Source organism: Melospiza melodia, chromosome 4, assembly GCF_035770615.1.
Source record: "Melospiza melodia melodia isolate bMelMel2 chromosome 4, bMelMel2.pri, whole genome shotgun sequence".
Lineage (NCBI taxonomy): Eukaryota > Metazoa > Chordata > Aves > Passeriformes > Passerellidae > Melospiza > Melospiza melodia.
This window is the reverse complement of record NC_086197.1, coordinates 64,700,543-64,724,721: the sequence shown is the minus strand read 5'-3', so window position 1 is coordinate 64,724,721 and position 24,179 is coordinate 64,700,543. Positions and strand designations below refer to the sequence as shown.

At 36.1% G+C, this 24,179-nt stretch overlaps 1 protein-coding gene across 11 annotated transcripts in view; it reads right to left on the bottom strand.

Annotated features, from left to right (window-relative positions):
* Positions 1–24,179, bottom strand: part of PPFIA2 (PTPRF interacting protein alpha 2) — a 290,199-nt gene that overhangs the window by 106,124 nt on the left and 159,896 nt on the right. For all 11 annotated transcript variants that reach the window (XM_063154956.1, XM_063154954.1, XM_063154955.1 and 8 more), the window contains one exon: positions 9,071–9,172. In XM_063154956.1, coding sequence (XP_063011026.1) covers positions 9,071–9,172 — 102 coding nt within the window. The remainder of the gene's footprint in view (positions 1–9,070; positions 9,173–24,179) is intronic.

Genomic DNA, 24,179 nt, shown 5'->3' with positions numbered 1-24,179 from the left:
TATTTATCTGTAATCCATAGCTATTCTCAGTTACATAATGTTTTTATTCTTACATGAATTTCTAGACATAGTAGTATGCTGATAATAAGTCAGATTAAGAATGATTATGGTTTGGTGTCATCTTTGTTTAAAACATGGTTCTCGTGTCAGGATTTGCACCTGGTTATTATGCTACAATATATTCTTCACAAAAAGTAGTGAAGGAGTATGTGAACAACGTTAATACAATGAGAGTTATAATGACTCCCTGCAATTCAAGAAAGGAGGGTAATTTCTGAATCCAACTCATGCCCTGTATTTATCAAATGCAAATGAACAAGAAATTCAGACACTTTCTCATCCCTGAAAGGCTAACAGCAGATATAGGTGGATTTTTAATTATTTGAGGAAGTCCAAAGTAGCACACAAATTTGAGGAGACCTCTTAATGATAGAGCAATCAAGAATTCAGTGTGAGGCTGTGGGAAGTTTGCAAATTAAATGAGATCAGAAAATTTTCCAAATATTTACATAATATTTCTGCTCATAGTAGTACTTAAACAATTAACTGCTATCTATAGATAGAACTGAATTGCTGAATTTTGGTCTAAATTCTTGTATCATCATGGCTTTTCTAGGCCATCTTGTTTATCTTGGGGGAAAGCTGGAGGAAAGTAAGTCAATAGCTGATTTCTAATTCTTCAGCCTACTCTCTACCCTGTCTTTTGAAAGAGTCTGTGAAGGAGCAATATTTCCTTCTCTGTGCAGCCTAACTCTGACCCACTCCATAGCCCTGGGGTAGCCAGAATCTGACTCTAATCCACTCTGTGCACTTAGATTTCCCCACAGTCATTTCCACCTCCTGGCTGATTCTGTTAGAGCCTGGCTCGTCCTGATCAGTTCTCTTTATGCAGAAAGCTTTCCCTGCATCATAGCTACATCTGGATGACTCTAAATCCAGCCAAAAGGCTACAGATTTCTGAAGAAATTGGGAAGAAAGGGAAGACATTGATCCACAGTTGACTTTTTAGTAAGACCATTCCTTCCATAGGTCTGTAGTTGTCTAATGTTCAAACTGACACCCACTAAACCAGTCCAGAGTAACAAAACCTTAAAATCTAAAAAACCTCTTTTCTGGCCTAACTGAGCAAATTTATCATATATGGTGTCCTACTACGCTAAAAGACTTATCTTGCAGACAAATGCTGTGATGATCAGCGATGTCTGAGAGCCTGTATACAAGACTTAGTTGAAAAGGGAAATGGAAAAATCTGGTTTAGGAGAGAAGAAAAGTGATGGTGACATGGAAATCTAGACATGGAAAAATATTAATGACAGAAGGAATTACACATAATCTATAGCAGAGAGATAAATAAGGAACACACAAAAAACCTCCTAACATACATCCAGAAGCTCATTATGAATTGGTTCACACTGACAATCCCAACAGGGAATGTGAAGTCAGCATGGACAGAAGACAAGAAACTTGCTAAGCAAAGGCAGAATGGAGATCAAAGAGAGTGATGAAGAGACAAAACAAGTTAAACAATGTTTTCAAGTACAAGAATTGAGCAGAGTGGTGGGAACTCAGAATTTCTAATGGGGTGATTGTGGAGGAGTTTGCTATTTGAGATGAAGAGTACAGCACTCTAGCCTTTTGCAGAGCTACCAACAACATATTTAGGTTACCTTACTGCCATGTCAGAAACACACATAATACATAATACTAAACCAGTGACAATCACCCATTTAACATACACAACAGCTAAGCTTGTTTTTTGCTGAGAAGTATAATTTCAGACTAGAAAAAGACATATTCCAATGTCTGCATACATTTCATAGTTGTTACATAAATCAAGTGCAAAATGCTGTGTTGCCTATTTTGCTGTATACAGACTGTCACAGCTGTGTCAAAAGACCCATAGAGAACTAAAGCAGTGCTTCTGAACATTTCATACCTTTTCTGTTCTGTTCCTATTTACTCAAGCATTTGCAGTCACTCATTTTTCTGGAAACTACTTCTGAACACTGGAATTTTCCTTACCATCAGCTCTAGGAATGCTCAAGAAGGCATGCTAACATAGGTTTCTCATTTGTAAAAATTTATTTTTGCTTTTCAACAAAAATAATCTTGATTTCTTCATAAATTCTGTGAGCACTGTTAACTGCAAAACTAGCTGAGCAGGGAGTACTATTAACCAGGTCTCTTAGTGAAACATCACTCTCAGTTCTGCTGAAAGGGAAAAAACCTAAGGGGGCAGGACATCTGACAGTGACTGAGAACGTGATAGCAAACCCTGGACCCTTGCTCTGATGAAATGCTAGATTCACAGAATAATAGAATTGTTTAGGCTAGAAAAAACTAAGATCATTAAGTCCAAACATTAACCCAGCACTTCCAAGTCCTCCACTAAACAAAGTACCCAAGTGCCACATCTACACATCTTTTAAATACCTCCAGGGATGGCTACACTAACATTTCCCTGAAGCAGCAGGGCAGCCTGTTCCAATGCTGGATCCAGTCACCAAGATAATCTCCTCAGTGAACAAATTTTCCCTAACACCTAACCTAAACTTCCCTTGGTGTAACTTGAGGACATTTCCTTTTCTACTACCACTTGTTGCCTGACGAGGGAGAAGGGCCTGACCCCCCCCTGACCTACAGCTGTAGAGAGTGATAAGGTCTCCCCTGAGCCTCCTTCTCTCCAGGCTAAACACCCCCAGCTCCCTCACCTGCTCCTTGTAAGATTTGTGCTTCAGACCCTTCACCCTTCACCCTTTTGTTGCCCTACTTTGGACATATAGCAATACCTGCTGTTTTATTTAACTTTTACCCAATAAAATTATACTAAAAAAAGGGGTAGTTATATTAAAAAAAGATCTTCCCGGCTTCCCTGGCAAGTGGAAATGTCAACAACGCTGACAGAATAATGAAATGTCTCAGGGCTACAATGATGGGGGAAGGGAATGTAAACATAAAAGATTGACATTGAAGATGATGGTGTGTCCAACCAATGATTAACATCTGAAGGAAATCACAATAACTTGTGGGCATGCTGAGGACTTTCCTCCACATATGTAGTTCAAGAATTAATATTCCGCATACTTGCGAGAACAGCACAAGATATTCTAATTGAAACAACATTGTAACAACAATGGTAATTCATTTAAACTACAAAAGAATTGTTAGAAACAGCTTTAGGGTTTTCAGTAAGTTGCAGCTCAACTCTGGCATTAATAGTGATCATGGGCTGCTGAGCATTTTCTGCTCCCTCACACTGTCAAACTGTTACAGTTGTCAAGCACTCAGAGGGACAGGCAGCTTGCAGAGAAAAGAAGATGAAGATCAAGAGCAGCAGGTAGGACAGAATCACCCACGCATCATTTCCATGCTTCTCCTACTGGAAAGCATAAGCTTGACAATGAATTATGAAATAATCTGACAAGTGAGTTTTATGCTGGGCAAATTTTAGGATGCTCAAGATGCTGTGATGATAATTGTATCTTATGTAAATAGGATAATTTCTGGAACTCTAGGCTTTTTATAAGCATAAAAAAATACAAAAATAATATTTTAAAGACTGAAAAGTGCTCTAGCGCATATTTTTTGAATGAATTTAGCATCTTTAAAGTGTTCATTAGAACTAAATGAACATAAAAGGAGAAAATTTTTAGAATATACCCAGCATCCTTTATTTCTCGAATCACCTATGAAGCAATCATGAAAGTGGTTAATTTCTGTCAAACAGAAATTTAGCATGGTTAGAATCAATGGTACAAACTACATTGGTGTAGATTATAACTTAGTCTGCTCTACTACACCATACCATTGTGACTACATGGACACTGATTTATCTATAGAAAATGAAAGAACACTCATTTTAAACAATCATTTTAAGAAATGATGTCTCAATAAGTTGAAATTAGAGTGATTCAGTGGAGTTTGCTATTACAGGACCTGGATTTTAATCAATATAAAATATTTTATCTTAACTTTCATTATTTTTGACACATTTGTTTTTAGAAAAAGTTCACAGCAGGATAACAAATGGAGACATTAAAGAATCAGCAGATGGTAATGGCGAGAAAAGGAGAGTCATGAATAATTAAATACACTGAAGAAAACATAAAAGAATAGACTTTTACTGAAATGAGACAGACTTAGCTTAAGGTATTCCTTAGAGGAATGAGGTAACCCTCTAAGAAGACAATTCTCTATTGAGGTTCAGTTTAGAATTTATCACCAGTACAGGAAAAACCAAATTTTCTTTCAGTCTATATTTAGAATTCACATTGTTCAGTGAATCTCCATCTCTGGTGTGAGCAGAGAAGACAAGTAAAATAAGCAGACATGGTGTTGAAGACTACCTCTAAAATCAGTCACAAAATCAATGATTTTCTTCAGCATTGTTCCACAGTGATGGAAACCACTTTTCACCTGTGGTCAAGTGGTGTGACCTCCAACAGCTACACTGGTTAATCAACAGTGAAAATTTTTCTGTGAAAAAATAAAGCTGCAGCCCAACTACTGCAGTGCGTCCCATGTCTGTCCTTCCGCACAGAAACCAAAATGCAAGCAACCCAAAACCTTAAGAAATCACATATATGTGAAACCAAGGTTTCACCAAAGAAAATGCAATGATTGAATAATGATAAAGTAATAGGAAGAAAAGGGGTTTTATAAGAATAATGAATAGAAATATGATAACTATTATGCTACACAGATTACCTAAGAAAAGACAGATATAAAAAAAAATATTGCTATTGAATAACTATATATTACATTTACTATCTGTTGTTACACTACTTTCTAACAGAAGCTTTTTTTTTAAAGAAGAGACACATGAATCTACAAGATTGTGAACAATGCTGAGCCAATGATATATACTATTACTTATATTATTCAATTAATGTTTTGCCATTTGAAGAACTTTAGGAGACAGACATTCTTATTTTCACGTGTACAGTGTTTTAGACTGTAAGAATTCCTCATGTTTAAAAAAGAAATGGAATACTTGATTAATTTTCAGCACCTATGGAACTGGTTTCATTAAAAGGACCTATGAGAAAACAAGCTAAAATAGGTAAAACCACACTATAAAACATATTCTTAGAGCTTCTCAAAACTCTGTTGAGTTCCTCAATAAGAAGGGAATTTGAATCATAGAATATAGGGTTAAGTCCTGATCTACAGGTATAATGAGACTGCAGTGCATAATTGAAGATGTTTCATAAACCATTCAATAAGGAATGGGGACAATAAAATATGAATAAAATTAGATATAAATCAGCCTTGTTCACTTTAATAAGTATTTCATCTCCTAAGGCATGAAGCAAAAGAGAGTTAATGACACTCTCTGTTAATGCTGTTTCATTTATGTACACAGGTATAATTCTTTTTGTTTCGAAACTGTTAGAAGTAAAATATTTCAGACCAATTTGAGTAAAAAATGTATGCTTTACGTAAAAAGCACATGTATGTGTCTGGCACTTTTTTGTTGTTGTAGGGAGAAATCCATAATCAGATTAATCAATAGCAGTAGCTTATCACATTTTTTTCAGCTACCAAACCAACCCCCAAATTTTCTCATAATAGTACTCTGATCTAACAAGGTAATCCCATGCATTTTTTTTCTACTTTTAAAGAATACAAACTGAGACAAAAAACATTTTCATTTTGATTTAAACAGCCAAAGTAGTGTTATTTTCTAATTTCCTTTAAATAACATACGAGATCACACTGACTTATCCTCCAGCTTCAGAAAAGAGGCTATCCTTCTACATGCTATATGTGATCATTCTATCTAGAGAATATGCAGATAAATAAGTGTAAGAACTTCTGTTGAGGTACACTTGTATCTGTTTTCCAAGTCCCATAGAAAGGTCTTCCAGAGAGAACCTGCCTGGCTTCCTCTCAGCAACACCACACAATCAGTGCTCCTACACTTTCTACTCTGCCTCGTGTATTGATAAATTGAGTTGCCAGCTTCGTTCTTCACATGAAAATATTTCTACTGTAATATGTCAGAAAAAGTTAATTATCATAAGCAGCAAAAATATACATTCAACAGCAAACGCCTAAGAATGCTGCTAGAAGGATTGAGTAGAAACTTGATTAAATACTGGGGTAAGGTTTAGTTTCTGGTATTTTGGCTGAGATCTGAAGTGTATGTGCCCAAAGAATGTAATTCCACCATGATCTCTCTCTAATACATGTTACCATCAAGGTCTACTACTACAGCTTGGGAAATTGATTTCCCACTACTACAGAGTGGGAAATCAGGATGTGAAATCAATTTTGTGTTTTGTTTGTTTATGTGATGAGCAAGAACTGTGTGAGGCAGTTGCCAGAAAATAAAGAAACACATAGGTGGGGGTATAGAGTAAAAAAAATACTGCCAGTTAAACAAAATTGAAAATGTAAAGGGGACCTGGAGGGCTGGTGTGCACTCAGGACCTGACAGAATTGCCACTCTTATTCCTTTCTGCTGATATTCCGTTTGAAGCAGGACAAATCAGACAGTATCATTTTGCTGTTACCTCAAGGAGATAAAAGGTTGGATTAAAAAAATCCAAAAGCTTCAATTTGTAACTGAGCATCTTCACATAAAAACAGCAGCAAGTGCTACTTGGAACAAAGTGGTTGTCATGAGTAGTTCCACTATGCATGAGTGTGTCCTGAGGGGTCAGGTGAACCTCACTAATGCAGCCAAGCTAGGGCTGGCTTAAGTGTGACCATTGGATCAATGTAAAAGATGTATTATCTATATATGAGAGAAGACATTTAATTTTCTCACTGTGAAACTCTATCAGTGGTTCTCCAAATATTATTATTTTATTAGAATCCTTGCTAAACCAACAGAAAAAATATGGAGCAATTTTTTTCCCCACAAAATATTAATGCTGTTTTGCACTAATAACACCATAAATTTCAGTTTGCTTAAGCACCTCTTTATAGGCAATGCCCTTCCAACGAGTGCTGCTGGAAATCTCATCACTAGCACATCATTGAGACTGTGTTGGAAACAACAGTTTTGCATCTAAAATAGTCATCTTTCCCTACCAAAGGAGTGTCCCTATAGAAGACAGCATGAGTATTGCAGCTAGCTCAGCGATATGCTATAGTACATGGCAGCTTAACGCCTGGCAAGAACATAAATATGACAAGATGGGGTAATAACTTATTAATGAAAATGCTAGCGGTCAGGGTAAGGCCTGTCTCTGCATTTTTTCTATCTCCTTCCCCATTAATATTTGGACTCTGTCTTGCCCTGGTTTGCTGTAACATCTGCATTCCCTGTATATTTTCATAGCCTAAATATTTTGATCTCTACCTTCATCCTCATTTTGAAAACACACTGTTGGCGTTTACTAATTTTATCTGCAAGGACTTGCAAGGCTTATAACACTGTAACTCCCATTTGTTGATATTAGTTCTCCTGGAAAACCTCTTACGGATTTTTCCTTTACATAGCACAAGAAACATTGGAATGGATGATCCTTAAGCTTCTTGCTCTGCAAAAAAACTGCCTATGACAGTGATCAGTCTGATTTAGGAGATGACTTGCAGTTGAGTCATCTTTCTTTTCTCTCACAGTTCTCTGACAAGACTATCTTAGGCTACTAGGCTGTTTTGGAATTTTTGCTAGTCTGCATTGCTTATATCAGACCCACATAGATATTGGTGCACTGCAGTTTTAACAAATTAAGCTGGTGTTCAGTGGACTTTGGAGTGAAATGGATAAAGCATTTTTTTTTATTAAATACAAAAATAATACACATCAGTAGAAGTTACTGATAATTTAAGGATCTATAGAATGTCTTCAGAGTTTTCTTTAGCTGACATGATTTGCCAAACCTGGAAAATAAAGTGCAATTTCTACATGTTTCTCAAAATTAATAAATCAATTAATGGGATAAAAAGTAGGTCTCACCTATACCTCCCATAAGATTTTCCAAACCATCACCTCTAACAACTTTGTGTTAAATGTGATCATCTCCTGAACATCCAGGAAAGCATAGAGGTAGATGGGTCAACTTTGCCTCTTTGTAGGCATCCATTTCATCTGTCCTCCTGTGAATTTCTAAACTCTATGGCACTCTATGGTGCTACAGATGGGAAGAAAAAGCAGGGAGAAAGGCCCTCTCTCAGGTCTTTTGGCATACATACTGTTAGATTCTCTTCAAAATGCAAACTAGATGACAAAGAAGAGATATTAGCTGAGCACCCGAAGTGTTATTAGTTGATTAAGAAGAGGAAAACAGGAAAAGTTACACAGACCACAGAACAAAATATGGATATTAGAAGTCATCTTTGGTGTTCAACCTCTGAGATCTATTTTGCATGTTCACTACCAGCCTGACTCCCACCTGATCTGGGACTACTCCATCTCTTTTCTCACACTTTTCCACAAACACCATAAAGTCTCCTCTGCTACCCTCTAGACAAATGCTGCCTTTGCCCAGACAATTTTACATGCAATTTATTTATTCTGAGAACAATTCTGTCCATCATTTGAGAATTTTCAGAAGGCGCTGTATCATATATTCTTGTTCTCAGACAGAATAGTATTTCTGATTAAAGCAGAACACGATACATTTCAGGATTGAATCTTGTTCCCCCTCAGTTGACATTTTCTTCAAGGGTCACAAGGCTGCATGTAGACTAAACAACAGACTGCCTGTGGTAGGTGTGGCAGCCTTCATCTCATCCTTATTCAGATTAAATCCAAGGCACAAGGCAAAACTGGCTGTTACCTTGCCTTTTGCCTTGCTAGGAGATGAGGATATGTGCAGGCTAGTCAGGCTTGGAAGGCTGCATGAATCCCCTGCTTTAAAAGACATTTAAACTGAATGATCTTACCATGTTACATACTAAATCTCCTGAAATTGTAAGTGTTTGCAATATAGCTAGCTATTACACTAATTTCCTTCAGGACTGTAGCATGGTAGATATGTCCTGCTACTTAGAATCTCCTTTACTCATGAAAATGCTGGATTTTTTTGTCTTCTTGTTCATAGAAATTAAGTTCTAGATGTATATGTAAGTTTAAACACAAATGATATCCAGAAAGGGTCTGCTATGTACTTACTCTTGTGTTGTTTCTTTCAGCTTTTAGTTCTGAAATCTCTTCCTCCTTTTCAAGCAGCTGTTCCCTGCATGCATTTAATTCTTTAGTCAGTGCAGCAAATTCCTGTAGAATAAAATTATACAGGAAGTTACTCAAGATGTAAACACTAGGATAATCAAATCCGTGTGCATTCTAGAGCTTGAGGATTTAAATAATATTTAGACACCATCAACACAATCTAAAATAGTATATGTAAGCTTCAGCATCTACTAAAATAATTTCAAGTCTAGACATACCTAATAAAAGGTAACTACTGATTTAAGTTTAGAAACAAAAGAAGATTCAAAATGATGGCAACATCTCCCATACCTAAGCTATCAGAAGCCATCACACAAGAAGGAGAACAGAACTGGCCAATTTCATCCCAACAGAGACACCACACTTCACACATAAGGAGGTTCAATTCAACATACCCCCTGAGGATCATTCCTGCCACTCCGTAGGGCAGCCTTTCCAAAATGGCATGTGAGAAGAAAGTTAAGGTATTCACTAATCAAAATCTACCTAGTATCAGATTCACATAAGTACTATATGAGCTGAGAAAAAAATACTCTTGATATTGAAGTTAACCATTAAAATGTATTCAGCTGTTATAGTGAAAGGCTGTAAAGACTCAGAACAATAGTTTTTGGTTGGAATGAATTTTCTACGAGTTCACAACATAAAATGAAACTGAATTTTAAGCTGCTCCTGATGTTGGGTTTTATGCATGCAACTAATAGGTATTCTGAAAAACATCTTTTACTTGTCAAAACTACTATTAAAATGTCTTGAATTGCTGTAACTCTTCAACAATATACATAAATTTTTCTCTATACAAAGGGCAATTGTAGAGTTGTCATTAATTTTAATGGGGAAAAGGTTTTACTCCATATTGTTTATTTTGACAGACATAAGATATACTAAGCTGTAGGGGTAAATTTTATCCTTTATAGTAAAAAGATGCTACATATCTCACAGATACAGTAAGGTAAAGGATGAAAAGCCTTTAAAATTTGTGATCGTGTCTTGAGAAAAAAAAATGTCTTGAACAGCACTGTTGTTTAACAAAGATGCTTACATATTTTTAAATACTAAGTTAATTTTTATTTTACCAGAACAGTCAGTACATAGGAGCCCACCAGTCTGCACTCCAAGAGAAAGCAGTTAAAAAAAAAAACAACAAACATGTCCAGGTGGTTTATCTTCTGAGCCAGTAGGATGAAGCTGAGACTAAATCTACTTATTTAAGACAAAAGCTAGTGATGATCTCAAAAGGGCTTAGTTTGCTGCTTCTCCTCAAGCTACAGAAAGCAGCTTTTATCTGAAATAAATAGGTGTTCAACAGAACTTTCATGGGTATTCCTAGTCCCATTCTGTTACAGTCAAGATTTTAAATAGTTAACAGGATATGGTAATATACGATAAAAGTTATTCAAATAAATTTCAAGTTCTAGTCTGAAAACATGTAACTAAGAGTGCTTTTTTTCCCTATTTTTCAGCAGCCAGAACTGCAAGCACAGTAGACCTCCATGCAAATTGCATGATAAGAAGGAGAATGTTGTTCTGATATCCTCAATGGATTTTGTTTTAGACACTGGCTATAGATTACATGAACTATATAATGATGTTTTGTGTCCTACCTTCTAATCAGTATTTGCTTTTTATATCCTAGTGGTCAGGTACATTTAAGGTTACACAGTACATTTTGATGTCAAAACCCTTAGCTTAGCTTTAAAAATGAGATTTATATTGTAACACTCTTTCCTTCCTTTTCAAAAGTATCATTAAAACTTCTGCCTGTAGGTCTTGAACTAGGATTCTGAAACTACCAGTCCAGCAGTGTTATTCTGTACAGATTTTTTAGAAAATCTCCTGTACTTAAGGTTGCAAGTAATGGACTGAACAAAAAAAAATCATAGTTAATAAAAAGCTAATGATCTCAACTCACATTGAATGAGAATTCTGAAGCACAAAACCACACACACAAACTCTTCTCTACAGCCCTATAGGGTGGAGCTCTTGTTGCTAATTTACATGGATTAGTGTCTATAATACTTTCAGAGTCTCACAGAATAAACTTTCAGTGTAATCTATAGAGTACGTTGTTGTGCTTATGTTTTCTCATTTCTTGGTATTGTTTCAGCTGGAACTAAAATAGACACTTTGGCATATGCTTGGGCATCCGGATGGGTGACAGGTGGTGGAAAGGATAACAAATGTCATCTGTGACTTACAGTTTGAGTTCTGAACTACAGTACAGCAAACCATTTGCTGCTTTCTTTGTGAGTAAAAAAAGACATGTTTATCAAACATCTTTGTTGTGCCTAGGTGAACCTGTTTCTAGTACAATCTCTAATGCTTTGGTTAATATAATCTCAAATAACAAAGGAATGAAATTCCTACTAGTTTGCTGAGCAGCATGGAGTTTATTCTTAGGGTAATTTTGTCTGGTCATCAGGGTAAGTTTTCTTTGCTTTTAATCAAATTATTACTCAAAATTCTGCTCCAAGAGAGTCTCATACCTAATATAATGTGGTTTCAGCCTCCAAATACCTTCAGTTCATATTCATAACATCTATTAGCATTTACTTTAGCTGGGCTACCTGTGTCCACTGTTTTAGACTTTGCTACTTGAATGGTCAACCTTGTCCTTTCAAGCCTATAATTATTCAGCTGTTGCTGCTGCTCTCTGAAATTTCTCTGTGTTTTTGACATACCTGCAGTGCAAGCACTTACAACAAGCAGTCACCTATTTATGTGTCTGGAACTCAAGGGGCCAACTTCATCTGAAATACTAGAGATGTTCATTCATCAAGAGCTTGGAATTCTCTGAGTTGAATGATGGCAGAAAGAGGCCTTATTCCTTCTGTTTATATCATGAGCCTTTTACAGGGAAAGTCTCAAAGTAAATGGAGTTTTCCCCAGAGCTTTACAAGTTATTATTTCTCTCACATCTGTTTTCATAAATTAATAACTAGGACAACACCTCACAACTTTCAAATAATACTTCCAAAAATATATGTAAAACTTATTTTTAAAATAACCTGTTTATCCAAGATATCCCAACAGGCAATGCTCCAGGAAACATTTTTTCCCCCCACAGGTTCTACGCCAAGCAAAGCATATTTTTGTTTTAACATAACACCAGTTATGTAATAAATGACATGTGATGATAATGACCTCTGCTCATGCAATTCCCTCATATAAATACACAGGGATCAAGGGAATACTGTCATCTGGAATTACTGTTTGCAGCAGAAATCTTGCATGGTCAGTGACCACGACAGTCAGTCATACTTTGGGAGCCCTGAAGGTAATATCTGTTGCATAACTAATAGGAGTTGACAGGCACAACTGCACTCTTAAAGCTCATATAGAAGCTGTATGGCAGTAAAGCTAATTAAGAACTGAACTGAATTAAAATTCCATGAAAATTATTCAGTTGATAGCACTGGCTTTATAGTATACCATGACATCAAGATGTTTGCAATTTTTTCAAGATAAATAACCTGAGAATGAGCATTGTTTTCCTCATCTGAATAAACATAATCTCAGAGCCTGTCTTAACTGCTGCTTGTCTTTTTCTCTTAACACTTGGCCTATGAAATTAAGCCTTGAAAACCAATTCAACAGAAATCTGTAGCCATGAAAAGGACCACTAAGAGTTACCAATAAGCAAAACTCAAGGACTTCCCTGGTGAAGCAGCTGAAATACAGTTTGAGCAGAGGCTGGAGGGTGCCTGAGAGAGTGGGATACCATCAGGACAGGAAGGCTGGCAGCTCTGCCAGATGTGCTGGCAGCAGGACTGGGCAGGGGAGGCATCCTACAGCTATCTTTCCATTACATTTCTGCCTCTAGGGGCTGGTTCAAGAAATCCTGCTCTCATTGCTTGTTGTTCCCAGGACAAGCCTGCAAGGTTTATTTTCTATGACCAAATACACATAAACATACATAACTTGTCTCCAAGTTGAGGGTATGCCACAGAAATTATGAGAACTTGTATCTCTGATGCTCAACTGTTCAGAATATGATCCAGTCCAAATTGAGCTGAAATGAAAGCACAGTCTCTCATCATCCCCACAAAAAATACTGAAATAAAATTGAAATTTTGTGATACTAACTTAAAAAAAAACCCCTAAATTAAAAACACGTAAAATTCAGTTTTGAAGACAGTGAGGAGATTCAGCTTAAAATCTCCTCCTCTGGATTTTTCATCATTAAATCACAGCTCATTTCAGGAATGAATGAGTGAACGAATATCTGCACGGAAAAAGAATGGTAGGGGTTTATAATTTCTATTTTACATTCAACACAAGCTATGTCAACCAATTTGCTTTCCTAAATATTTAGATGCAATTCACTTAGCAGAAATCACTATCTACTACAATTACCTCTTTTAACCTGTTAGATATTAAGTTTTCATCCAATCTGTTGGGGGGGGGGGGGGAAGATATCTTCTTTCTTAATATTCTGTCACTGGATATGTTCTTGGAAATTCTCCATGCCTTTTAAATGACCAAGGATTTATTTTAGCAATTTTGGCAGAACACAGACTTCATCCTTGCTGACTCTTATTAACAGAGCAAAGTACAAAAAAAAAAATCTGAACATAATTCACTATTTATTTTCTTGCTACAGAGAAGTCATAATAAATATTCCTTGATTCTAAAATAGGTTGAATGAAAGATTTTCCCCATCCCTGATAGTGTTCAAGGCCAGGCTGGATGGGGCTTACAGAAACCTGCCCATGAAACTAAATGATCTTTAAGGTCTCTTCCAGTTCAGGTCACTCAATGATTCCATGATTCTCTGTTTTAAACATGTGTGTTTGGTGTCAGTTGTCTAAAATGTTCATTGTTACACTACTGCTCAAAATGAGAGTTCATTTGCACATAAATTTTAGATTGGACATGTACCCTGAAATACTGTATTATACCAGGATCTGAGTAAAAAAAATGGAAATCTGATTGGACCTCAGGACTAAAATTCTGATCCATTAACACAAAAAAGCAAAACTTTCATAACCATAGAATAGTCTCTGAATTAATCTCTTAAAAATATCAGTCATTTACACTGTGATGTTTGTGTAGTGTTTTCTGTACTTCTCCACAAATAAATGTAATAAAAACTGATTTAGTCTCTGTTTTTCATATTTTTAGGCACTGGAATTATTTTTTTAACCACCCCTTCAAAAAAATTAGCTGCCATATGATGTGGGTTGGCCACACCACGTTGAACTACTTTGGCTTTAATATGAACTGAGTGTTACTGTGACTCAGACCTCGCTTACACAGATAAGGAGTAATTCTTCTTCACAGACAGCGGCTCTTCCAGCGGTTCTTACAGAGACATTAATTGTGCTTCAAGCTATCAAGGATTTACCAGCACTGGTTTGGTTTGCTTAGGGGTCCATAAGACATCTAAAATGTGAGAAGTAGGCTTAAGTGTCACAACCTGAGAGTTCCATGAATTGACAAAGGAAGACAAAGAGTGGCACCTGGGGACGGATAGAGCGGATGTTCGGAAACGGCTAAGCAGGGAAGTGGTGGAATCAACATCGCTGCAAGTGTTCAAAAAACATGTGAATGTGGATCTCAGGGACATAATTTAGTGGTGGACCTGGCAGTGTAGGGTTAAGAATTGGACTCAATGATTTTACAGTCTTTTCCAACCACTTCTTGATTATTCTAAGATGACAACAAGATTTCTGTTAGGGGAGAGAGAGAACTGAGTCTCCTGTTTTCAGCTAGGGTAGAATTAATTTCTTCCCAGGAGCTGTTACAGTGCTGTGTTTGGGATTTGGAATGAGGATGGTGTTGATAACATGCTGACGTTTTAATTTTTGTCTAAATTGTGTTAATCCTAAGTCAAGGCCCCATATTTTTCCTTTTCTCATGCTCTGCCAGTGAAGAGGTATACCAAAGAAACTGGGGAGGAGCACAGCTGGGACAGGTGACCTGAACTGACCAAAGAGACACCACAGAATGTCATGCCCAGTATACAAACTGGTAGGAGCTGCTGAAAGGGTGCCTGATCCTGATCTGGGTTCAGGAAGGGGAGCCTGGCACTCGTCAGCGGGAGGTGAGCACCTGCATCGTGCATCACTTGTTTTCTTCACATTCTTATTCTTACTCTCATTCTTACTCCTTTTCTTATTCTCATTCACCATTAGTATTGTACTTTACTTTCACTTATTAAACTGTTCTTGTTCAACAAACATTTTTTACTTCAATTCTCCCCATTCCACCAGGGTGGAGGGATGACAGAGGGGAGGCTGAGTGAGTGGATCTGTGGTGTTTTCACCTCCAGCTGGGCTGAAAACCATGACATTCAGTAACACTGTGGACTTGGGACCCCATTTTTAATGTTTTTTTGTTTTCAGAAATGTGGGCAGTGACTGAAGTTTTGAAATGTGTAGCCATTTACCCACACAGAAGCACACAGTCAATGCTCTTGGAAGAAAGCGAAACATTTCAGAGGCTCAGAGCCCATGTAAACATCTATAAGAATTAATAATTCCAATACAATCACTGAACATAAAATTGGGCAAATGCAGAACTGTTACATTAGCTTTTCATCCAGAATTCCTTCCTTAAATAGTCAGTTGAATCTACATCAGATTCTGAACTAAGTCTTGCAAATATTTACTTATTCAGCCATCCCCTTCTGGGTAGAAGAAATCATCTCAGGCTAGTAGTCTCTCTGTGCATGGCCTGCTACTGTGAATAAGTAATTTACTATGATGACTGTGTTCCCTGAGTAAGAGAGACATAAATGCTTTTTTGAGTAAACAGAAAAACACTCAGATACCTTTTCAGTACCTGAAAAAAAAACCCCACAAAAAAAGCCCCAAAAACTTATTTCTAGAAAATAACTCAAAATAATAATAGAGAACTGAGGATTATGCCAAATAAATTTATGTATTTGATTAAGATAATTCAAACTTATTGATATGGATATAAACATTTTAGTATTGCTTTGTGACCTGTGTAACCTGATTTTTATAGAAATGTCACCTAAATCCATTAGCTGCATCATTTTATTTCATGATTTTTTAGAACAAGAGTACTACAGTACTCAAAATTATATTTCAAAATTCAGTCAGAAACAAGCTTTAAAACGCATCTGCTTACATGTTAGTTGAAGTGACAGTCATTCTAGATAATGGGAAATTCAAAGGTAACACGAAGAACCCACCACTCTCAGGACTTCTGATGTAATCTGCCTAATTTTTGCTAGTACATCACATAAAGAATAATTACACCAGATTTTTGAAGTCAAAGAGAATCTCCACAACAACATGAATATTATGGCAATGGCTCAGATTCTGGCAATGATTTTCCCACACAGGATTACTTCAGGAAGAAATATGACACTGGAGACAGAAGATATGGGCACAAATACGCCATGGTAGTTTTCACTTGAATCTAAGACAATAATAATATGAATAAAATTAATATGGTTTTAGCAATATAAACACAAAGAGTGATCCATGTATTACTCTCTAATCAGTACCACACAGTCAAACACAAAACTATTTTCCATTATTTCCCAAATTTGCCATGTAAAATTGTAAATTTTAAAATTTACAATTTTGCATGACACCAGCTAAACCTATTTTAGAATCAAGGAATATCTATTATTTTGATTTGTTAAAATAGTTACAGTAACAATAAAACAGAAGAAAAAGGGGGAAAAAAGGCATAAATCAGATTTTTTTTTCTTTTTTAATCTAGAACTTCCTGTTTTCTATAAGACTCTTCAGATTATAAGAGATGTAAGTTGAAAAAAGCTTAAGAAACTGTCTCAAGCACAAGACAGAAGATGATAAAAATTCACCTTATTTATTTGTAATCCCTAGTATCAGGCTAAAGCCTGATAAAAGCTTGAGGCTTCAAAGGACTTGACAGCCTCCACCCCTCAAAAAAAGCAGATATATTAATAATTATAAAAATATAGCTTTTAAAAACTTTTAAATATTTTATTATAACGTAGTCAATCCAATTATACCATTCTCCCATATTTATGAACAACAATGAACTTAAAGGCTCTTTTCTTTCCCTTAAGAAAGGCAGATTGAAAATTTAAAGGTCTCTTGTCTTGCAGATGGTGTAAACTAGATTGGTTTGGTTTGGAACAGACACCACAGTGAATGACACACCCTGCAACTTTCAAATAACACCAATTGTGTCTTTAGTGCTTTGTTCCTAACTGATGGGGACACTGAGGCACAGAGGGTCTTTAAGCAAGTGAAACATCTGTCAGACTAGTACTGAGAAGGGATGGGATAAACCATCACTCATAAACATCTGCAAACATAATAAAGCTGAATGTGTAATTCAGGTGTGTGACTTTTAAAAAGTTCATAATCTTATATACAGTGTATGAGGAAACCGCAGACTGGCTTACAATGTGTATTCAGAATGTTTTACTATACACACTGGACTGGTTTCTGTGGAAGTACTACTCATGCGCAACACGATGGCAGCACACTTTCCAGAAGTGGGATGAAAGTCTCATTAGTTTGTAGGGATTTTTTGCTTAAATCATACTACTGTAGCATGGAAGTGAGTCAGCTATGTAATAAGGGGAACTATACCATCAACTTTTTTTCCTTTAATAATTAATGCCTTTGCTTTACAAATATTCATATTCACTTTTTCTGAAAGTAAATAAATGATTTCCAGATATAGCTATGTTGCAGACTACAGCCTATCATCATTTTCAAGTTATGTCTTTTTGCATAAAAGATATTTATACCAATATGCCTTTATTGATTAAATATTATACTGCATAAATACAGATGACAATTTACTCCTCTACAGCTGGAAAACTCTCATCTATCAAAAAATAAAAAGAGCAAAATATGGTTTAAAATGACAGACTATGACTGTTTTTAAAAATAACTTTATGGAAAGTGGGACTGATTTTATTCCAATTGATCAGTTATTTATTTTTCCAGATATATAATTATTTAAAATGTGAAATAGTCACAGAGCAGTAGCATAAGCACATGATAAACTGCTGCATTGAAATACAAGACTACAACCTCCCACTGCCAGCACAGTCTGATTTTATACTTACCATCCTACTTTTTTCATTTTTTTTCCCCCAAATTTAAAATAAACACAAAGTTATAAAAAGAACAAGCCTGCACAATATGCAAATTATTGAAGTGCTTTACAGACTGTACAATGGCTTCAGCACATCAATGCACACATACAACCCTCATTACAAGGCAGATTGAGGTCAGTACATGGCCCTAAGAAATAACCTAAAACAAATCCTGACAGAGAGGATATAGGAAGGGTGACTATAAGAAGCAACACAGACCTCCAATAATCAGAATATGTCTTCTATTATGATACTGGATAAGGAATGTGCAGCTTTTTTTGGTGTCAATTCCAGATTCCTTGTTGTCATGGTTTGGGCCTTGCACAGGGCCAGTGCCCCCATGAGAACCCCCTCTCCCTGGTGTCTGCTGTGAGATGTGACCAGGAATAAGCACTTGTCTACTTGTTTTTTAGCATCCCTGACTCACTTTCCAAACTTCACTTTCCTAGCCTCAATTTACTTCTCCCCAGAGCAACTTGTTGTTTTCTTCCAGGCAAACTTGACAAAACACAGCATGACCTTTTCTTCTCTCTCATTTTCTGTAACTGTCCTGACACTTGTCTCATTCTCTGCTTTCTCAGCATTGTCTCTGGGTAAATTTTATCCATGATCACACATTCAGTTATTATTAATAGGTCAGCAAATCCCCTGCTCTGATTCAGAAACAAACCTTCCCTACACAGTAGGGATTTTACACAGTAAAATCATACTTTTTACCCTTTCAGAATTTATACCAAATAATTAATGTTAAATAATTTAATACTTTAAATTTATTTAATTTTCCTTTCAGAAGTTTGCTGTTTTCCAGTTTCCAATTTTTTCATGAATTTAATAAGTATAAAACTACAGAAAAGAGGATGAAGAAGTGCAAATTCTAATGCTTAATTCTATTATTTTTAATAACTTTCAAACTTCAGAGTGTTAATCATACAAGATTCTAACAAAAAAAAGTTTAAAAGTTGGAGTGGTTTTTTGATTTTGGTTTTTTTTTTTTTTTTCAGAGAAAGATTTTTACAGAATCTACTAAATGACTTTATGCACCAACTGATTTTTTTGTATAAACTATATTTGATCTTTTCCTGGCAAGAATAATTGCTAATGGATCCTTAAGGATGCAAATATTAGATGTTCTGCATCCAAGCTGGTCACCCAAGAGCAGCAAAAGTGAATAAATGCCCTTTCAGGATGTGATTGATCTGTCATTTATATATTTTATATCCATTTATATCTTTTGGGTTGAAAGGAACTGCACCTTTGAATTCCTTTTATTTTTCCCTCTGTAGGGTTTCTACAAAGACAATTGGAAAAAATACCTCTTCTGCACTCTAGGTGGCTTCTTGTGGTCTGACCTGTCCCAGCAGAACTAAAGCTTCACTGTGAGAAGTAAATAAAACTCCCAAATACAACTGGTGACCAGGGATCACTTCATAATTGCAACCCTGGGGGCAATAATATTGCTATCCCCCTTTCCCCTCCAAAAAAACCATGTTGAAAATGAAAAATATAAATTGGTAATAATTATCCCATTCTTCTAGGTGCTAGTGCTCACCTGGAGCCTTATGGGGGTTTGGTTCTTTGGAGAGAAATGTCCCAAGACACAACAAGGTTACACTGCTGCCAAAGCAGTTCAGTGCAGTGTTAGGAAAACCCTCTGTAAGAATAATTCAGCAACAAGGCTGGCCATGCAGGAATGGTGTGGTGACACACCTTCACTGACAACTGAGGCAAATGCCTGGAAGGGCTTAGGGTCTTGTTGCAATGGACAAAAGTGGCATAAATGACATTTGGAAGATATTTTCATTTTTTGAGTCCACGAAAATGAACCCATATATATGGTTTCACAGCAGTGAATTCAACTTTATTTGCAGATCCTTTAACTTAGATGACTGCAATGTATATTGTATACATATACATAGTGTACATGTATACATATATATATATATATATATATACACACTGCATTTACAGATAGTAGTTTCTTGATGTGTGTGCTGGAGATAATTTAGGCCGTGGATTTCACTGATATGCTTTCTGTTTGGCAACTGAAAACATGACTTTTCCTTCATATATTGACTTGCTCACTTTCCAGTTAGTCCGGCTAAGACTTAGCTAATCACAAATTACAAGTATGTATCTCATGAAGGAATCCCAATTTTTCTTGGGATATGCACTGAATCTTGTTTCATATGTGGATGCTTTTAACAGCAATCTTTCATTCTGTTGTACTACTGCAATAAAATTAAAAAACGTCAGTGGTGAAAACAAGGTAATTAGTCACAGATGTTCTTCATCAGGAAATATGAACTGGTAATTACTAGCACAGACTTTTTCCTAAGGAAAAATATACAGTGTATTTACAGATGCCAAGAAAATCAAATTAAAGAATGGTGTATTCTGTGTTAGAAATTGCATAAGCAACAAAGATCCTATTAATCTCTGTGCCTTTGATGGAAATAAAGGAACAAAAAAACATCTTAAAATGTTAACATTCATACACCGGCATCTATTTTTTTTAAGGCTACAGGGTAGTAGATATAAAACACTTGGAGGTTTTCAAAGTCTCTTTCTGTGTTCTCCCCTTCTCCCCCTCCTATTTCTATCTCTTTCACTCGCATTTACTGTTCAATAAAATCTGTATTATTGAGTTTGTCACATGATCTTGTTTAAACTTTAATTTGAGCAGGGGTATCTCTTAATAACCAGATCAGAACAGATCAGTAGTTCAACACATGAGAAAAAATTCTGCTAATAAGATCTCTGTGGGACTCCAGAGATTGTGTTCAATAAATAGGACATTTACATCAAAATACAGCCTCTTCAGCAATACATTCTTTAGCTGCCCACTGGGCAGGCAGGTGGTCCAGAGGCAGATTCTGCTCAGAGTCCAGGCAATTCATGCATCTTTGTCCACATCTTGTTACTTGGTCCTTCAGGCATTGACAGGGCCTGTGCAATGCAGGAGAACAGCGTGACTTCCAGAAGAACAGTACCCCAAAGTCGGGATGCAGCCCATGACTTCTAAGTGGTGACTTATCTGTTCTGATGACAAATGCATGCACGTCTGAGTTTCGTTGCATGATTTGCCAGACCTACCCAAGCAGGTGTATGATCACCTCAGATCAAAACTACATCATATGTAACTACAAGTTTTGTTCATTTTTCATATAATTTAGATGACTCCACCTAACATTATCCATGTTTCTCCAGAAAAAGGAAAAATCAGAAATTGACAAACACAGAAATTTATTAATTTTTAAAAGTTCTATTTAAAATATTCACTACAAGATTGTGTCAGAGGAACTTGTGCTACCTAGTCTTCACACACATACTTCAGAAACAGTTGGGCTTGCTTGAAGTGTGACTATCACTTTCAAAGCTAAATTATATTTGCTGATCCAGGTCTATTGCTGTAAATAAAAGTTACACTTCAAACAACTCTAGTTGCCTTTGAGGTGCTGCAGAGCTCCTGTTTCTGTTTGAAGTTCATTATCCTACCACATTACCACCAATTCAATGTTACATCTGTCCCTTTTTCCTACATTGTGTCTACTGATAACTAAATAAACAAGATAATAACAATAGACGTGATAATGCTCAGGACAGAGTATATGTGACAACTTTGAGCTCTTCTGCTCAGAAGAGCTCTGTTTAAGATTACAGCTACCACCACAAAATACGATGGAGTCATACGAAGGAGATAGAAAGTAAAAATTATCTTTCTAAGGTAATATGTTAGTGAAATTGTGCACAATCACAAATGCACACATACAGACTATTAAATACTCCCAGCAGGTATGTCTAAATCTCATAAAAAGCTAAACTTAGACTATAATAGTCACATAAATCCTGCAGAAAATGATACCTCACCAGTTCTCCATTCTCTAGGGAATGTATGTGCTTTCCCACTGGTTAGAAAACAACTACTGGGACTTAGTCAAGTGTAGTGAAGAAACCAGCTAATTACATCAATCATGTTATACTTCACAAACTTTGATTTAGAGACATAATCCTCTCAGTCTGAAGCCCTAAAATCTGTGTCATCACAAGAAGATAATTGTCTAGAAACTATTTAGCATACAGACAAAATATGTGGGCTATATCTGTTTCAGGCAGACACCTAGCTCAATACTTGTAAATTTAGATTGTTTGACAAGGGCTGTGACAAGGAGAAATGAAAGAATCCCAGGAATAAGAAACAAAGTGGTCTCTGGAGAAGACTCCAGAGTGTCTTGTTTCCATCTGATGGCTACATCCCACAAAACACCGTCTCAGTTGTAGCCATGCACCCACAACTCAGCCCAGCTTCAGCGCTCTCACGCACACCACAGCTCTCTCACAGCTCGTCTGTAAACTGTCTGTGGGTAATCTGGCACGAAAGATCCCTCCCTGGGTGCCAAACCAGTTTGGAAAGGTAATGAATGCTTCAGTAAACTTGGGCAGAGCCCTCTGCGGTGTCTCGACCTGCCTGATGAACTGGAAATCTGACTTGGTGTGCCAAAATGCATTCTGCCTGCGCTATATTTAGCATGTAACCATCACATTACTAAAAGTCCTAAAGATATTTATGTAGGTAGTCATCTATTTTAGCACTACTGGCATGCCAGAAAATCAGTTCATATTACAGAACTGGAGAGAACACCTTGCAGCACCTCTTTTCCTTCTCATCTTTTTTTGAATCAATTGGTTTTCAATATTCCGTAAAGCTGTGTCTTGGCTAAAATTTCCATTTCCAGCCTTTATAATCTAAAATTTTATTAGCAATGTTATGAGAAAATAATTTATATTTTTTTTAAAGTGAAATATATATGTCTTATGCACTAAGAAAGAAATATATTCTACGTACTTAAATTCTTTACGTTTTGGAATTATTTTTCAGCTGCATTCAGTGGGAAAAAAAGAAAGAAAAGCAAAAAAAAAAAAGACTAAAATAATTAAAATGCAGTGACAGCATTTCAATGTTCATTATCCCCTTAGAACTTTATGGAAAAAATCTCAACCCCCTCCACTCCCCAAACTCTAAATAAACCAAATCTCACAGCATTGCAATCATATCAAAACTCCTTCTCTGCTCAAAAAACCCCACTTTCTCAGGCATGAGAACAGTACGAGGAAATTTTGCAAAAACAGAGGGCATAAAAAAAGCTATTTATCTTTGCACTTGAGATACACAGACAAGCAAGCCCATAACCATAGAAATAAAATACTTGAAAACATGCTTGCCCTCAGATCATGTTGAGCTTTGCATAAAGATTTATTTTCTCTTTTGCCTCAGGGCACTAATCAACTTGATTTTAATTTTTTCTACAAATCATGTGGAGATTTAAAAAATTTTGTCTGTTATTGCATAGTGTATGTAAAACTATATGAATATACGTGCATGTACCATTCACTAGACCTTCAAAAAATGTTTTGCCTAGGAAATTAGATATATCCTAATTTTTAAATAAAAAGTTAATAAAATTTCTTTTAAATTATTCTCTGTAGACCTCTGTAATAAGTGAATATTATTTCATGGATATCTTTGTAAAACATTTAAAAAACAGATCTTTGTTTTGCTTATCAGAGAGATAATGGACAGAATCATTCATATGACTGATGCCTTCTTCACCCTTACTCTGTGCAGTATCCTAATTTTTGTTTTATCTGCTGATGACATTTTCTTATTAGACTTCTGTATTTCAGAAGACTTGACCGAAAACATGAATTTTAGAAAATTCACCTTTATTATCTGCATGTGGTTAACTGGACTTGTTAAGGAAAAAGGGAGAAATGCACATACAAATTGCTGGTTTTTTGTTCTTCCAAGACTATTTGGTGTAATTTACAATATTGCTGATTCTGTGTGATTGCTCACTGAACCTCTACCATGAAATGAAGCTCAGAGAAGACAGACAAGGATGATAAATGCATGAAGCTTAAAAAAGAATTCTGGAAGTAGCCACAGCTATCATAGGAATTTACCTCAACACCAAG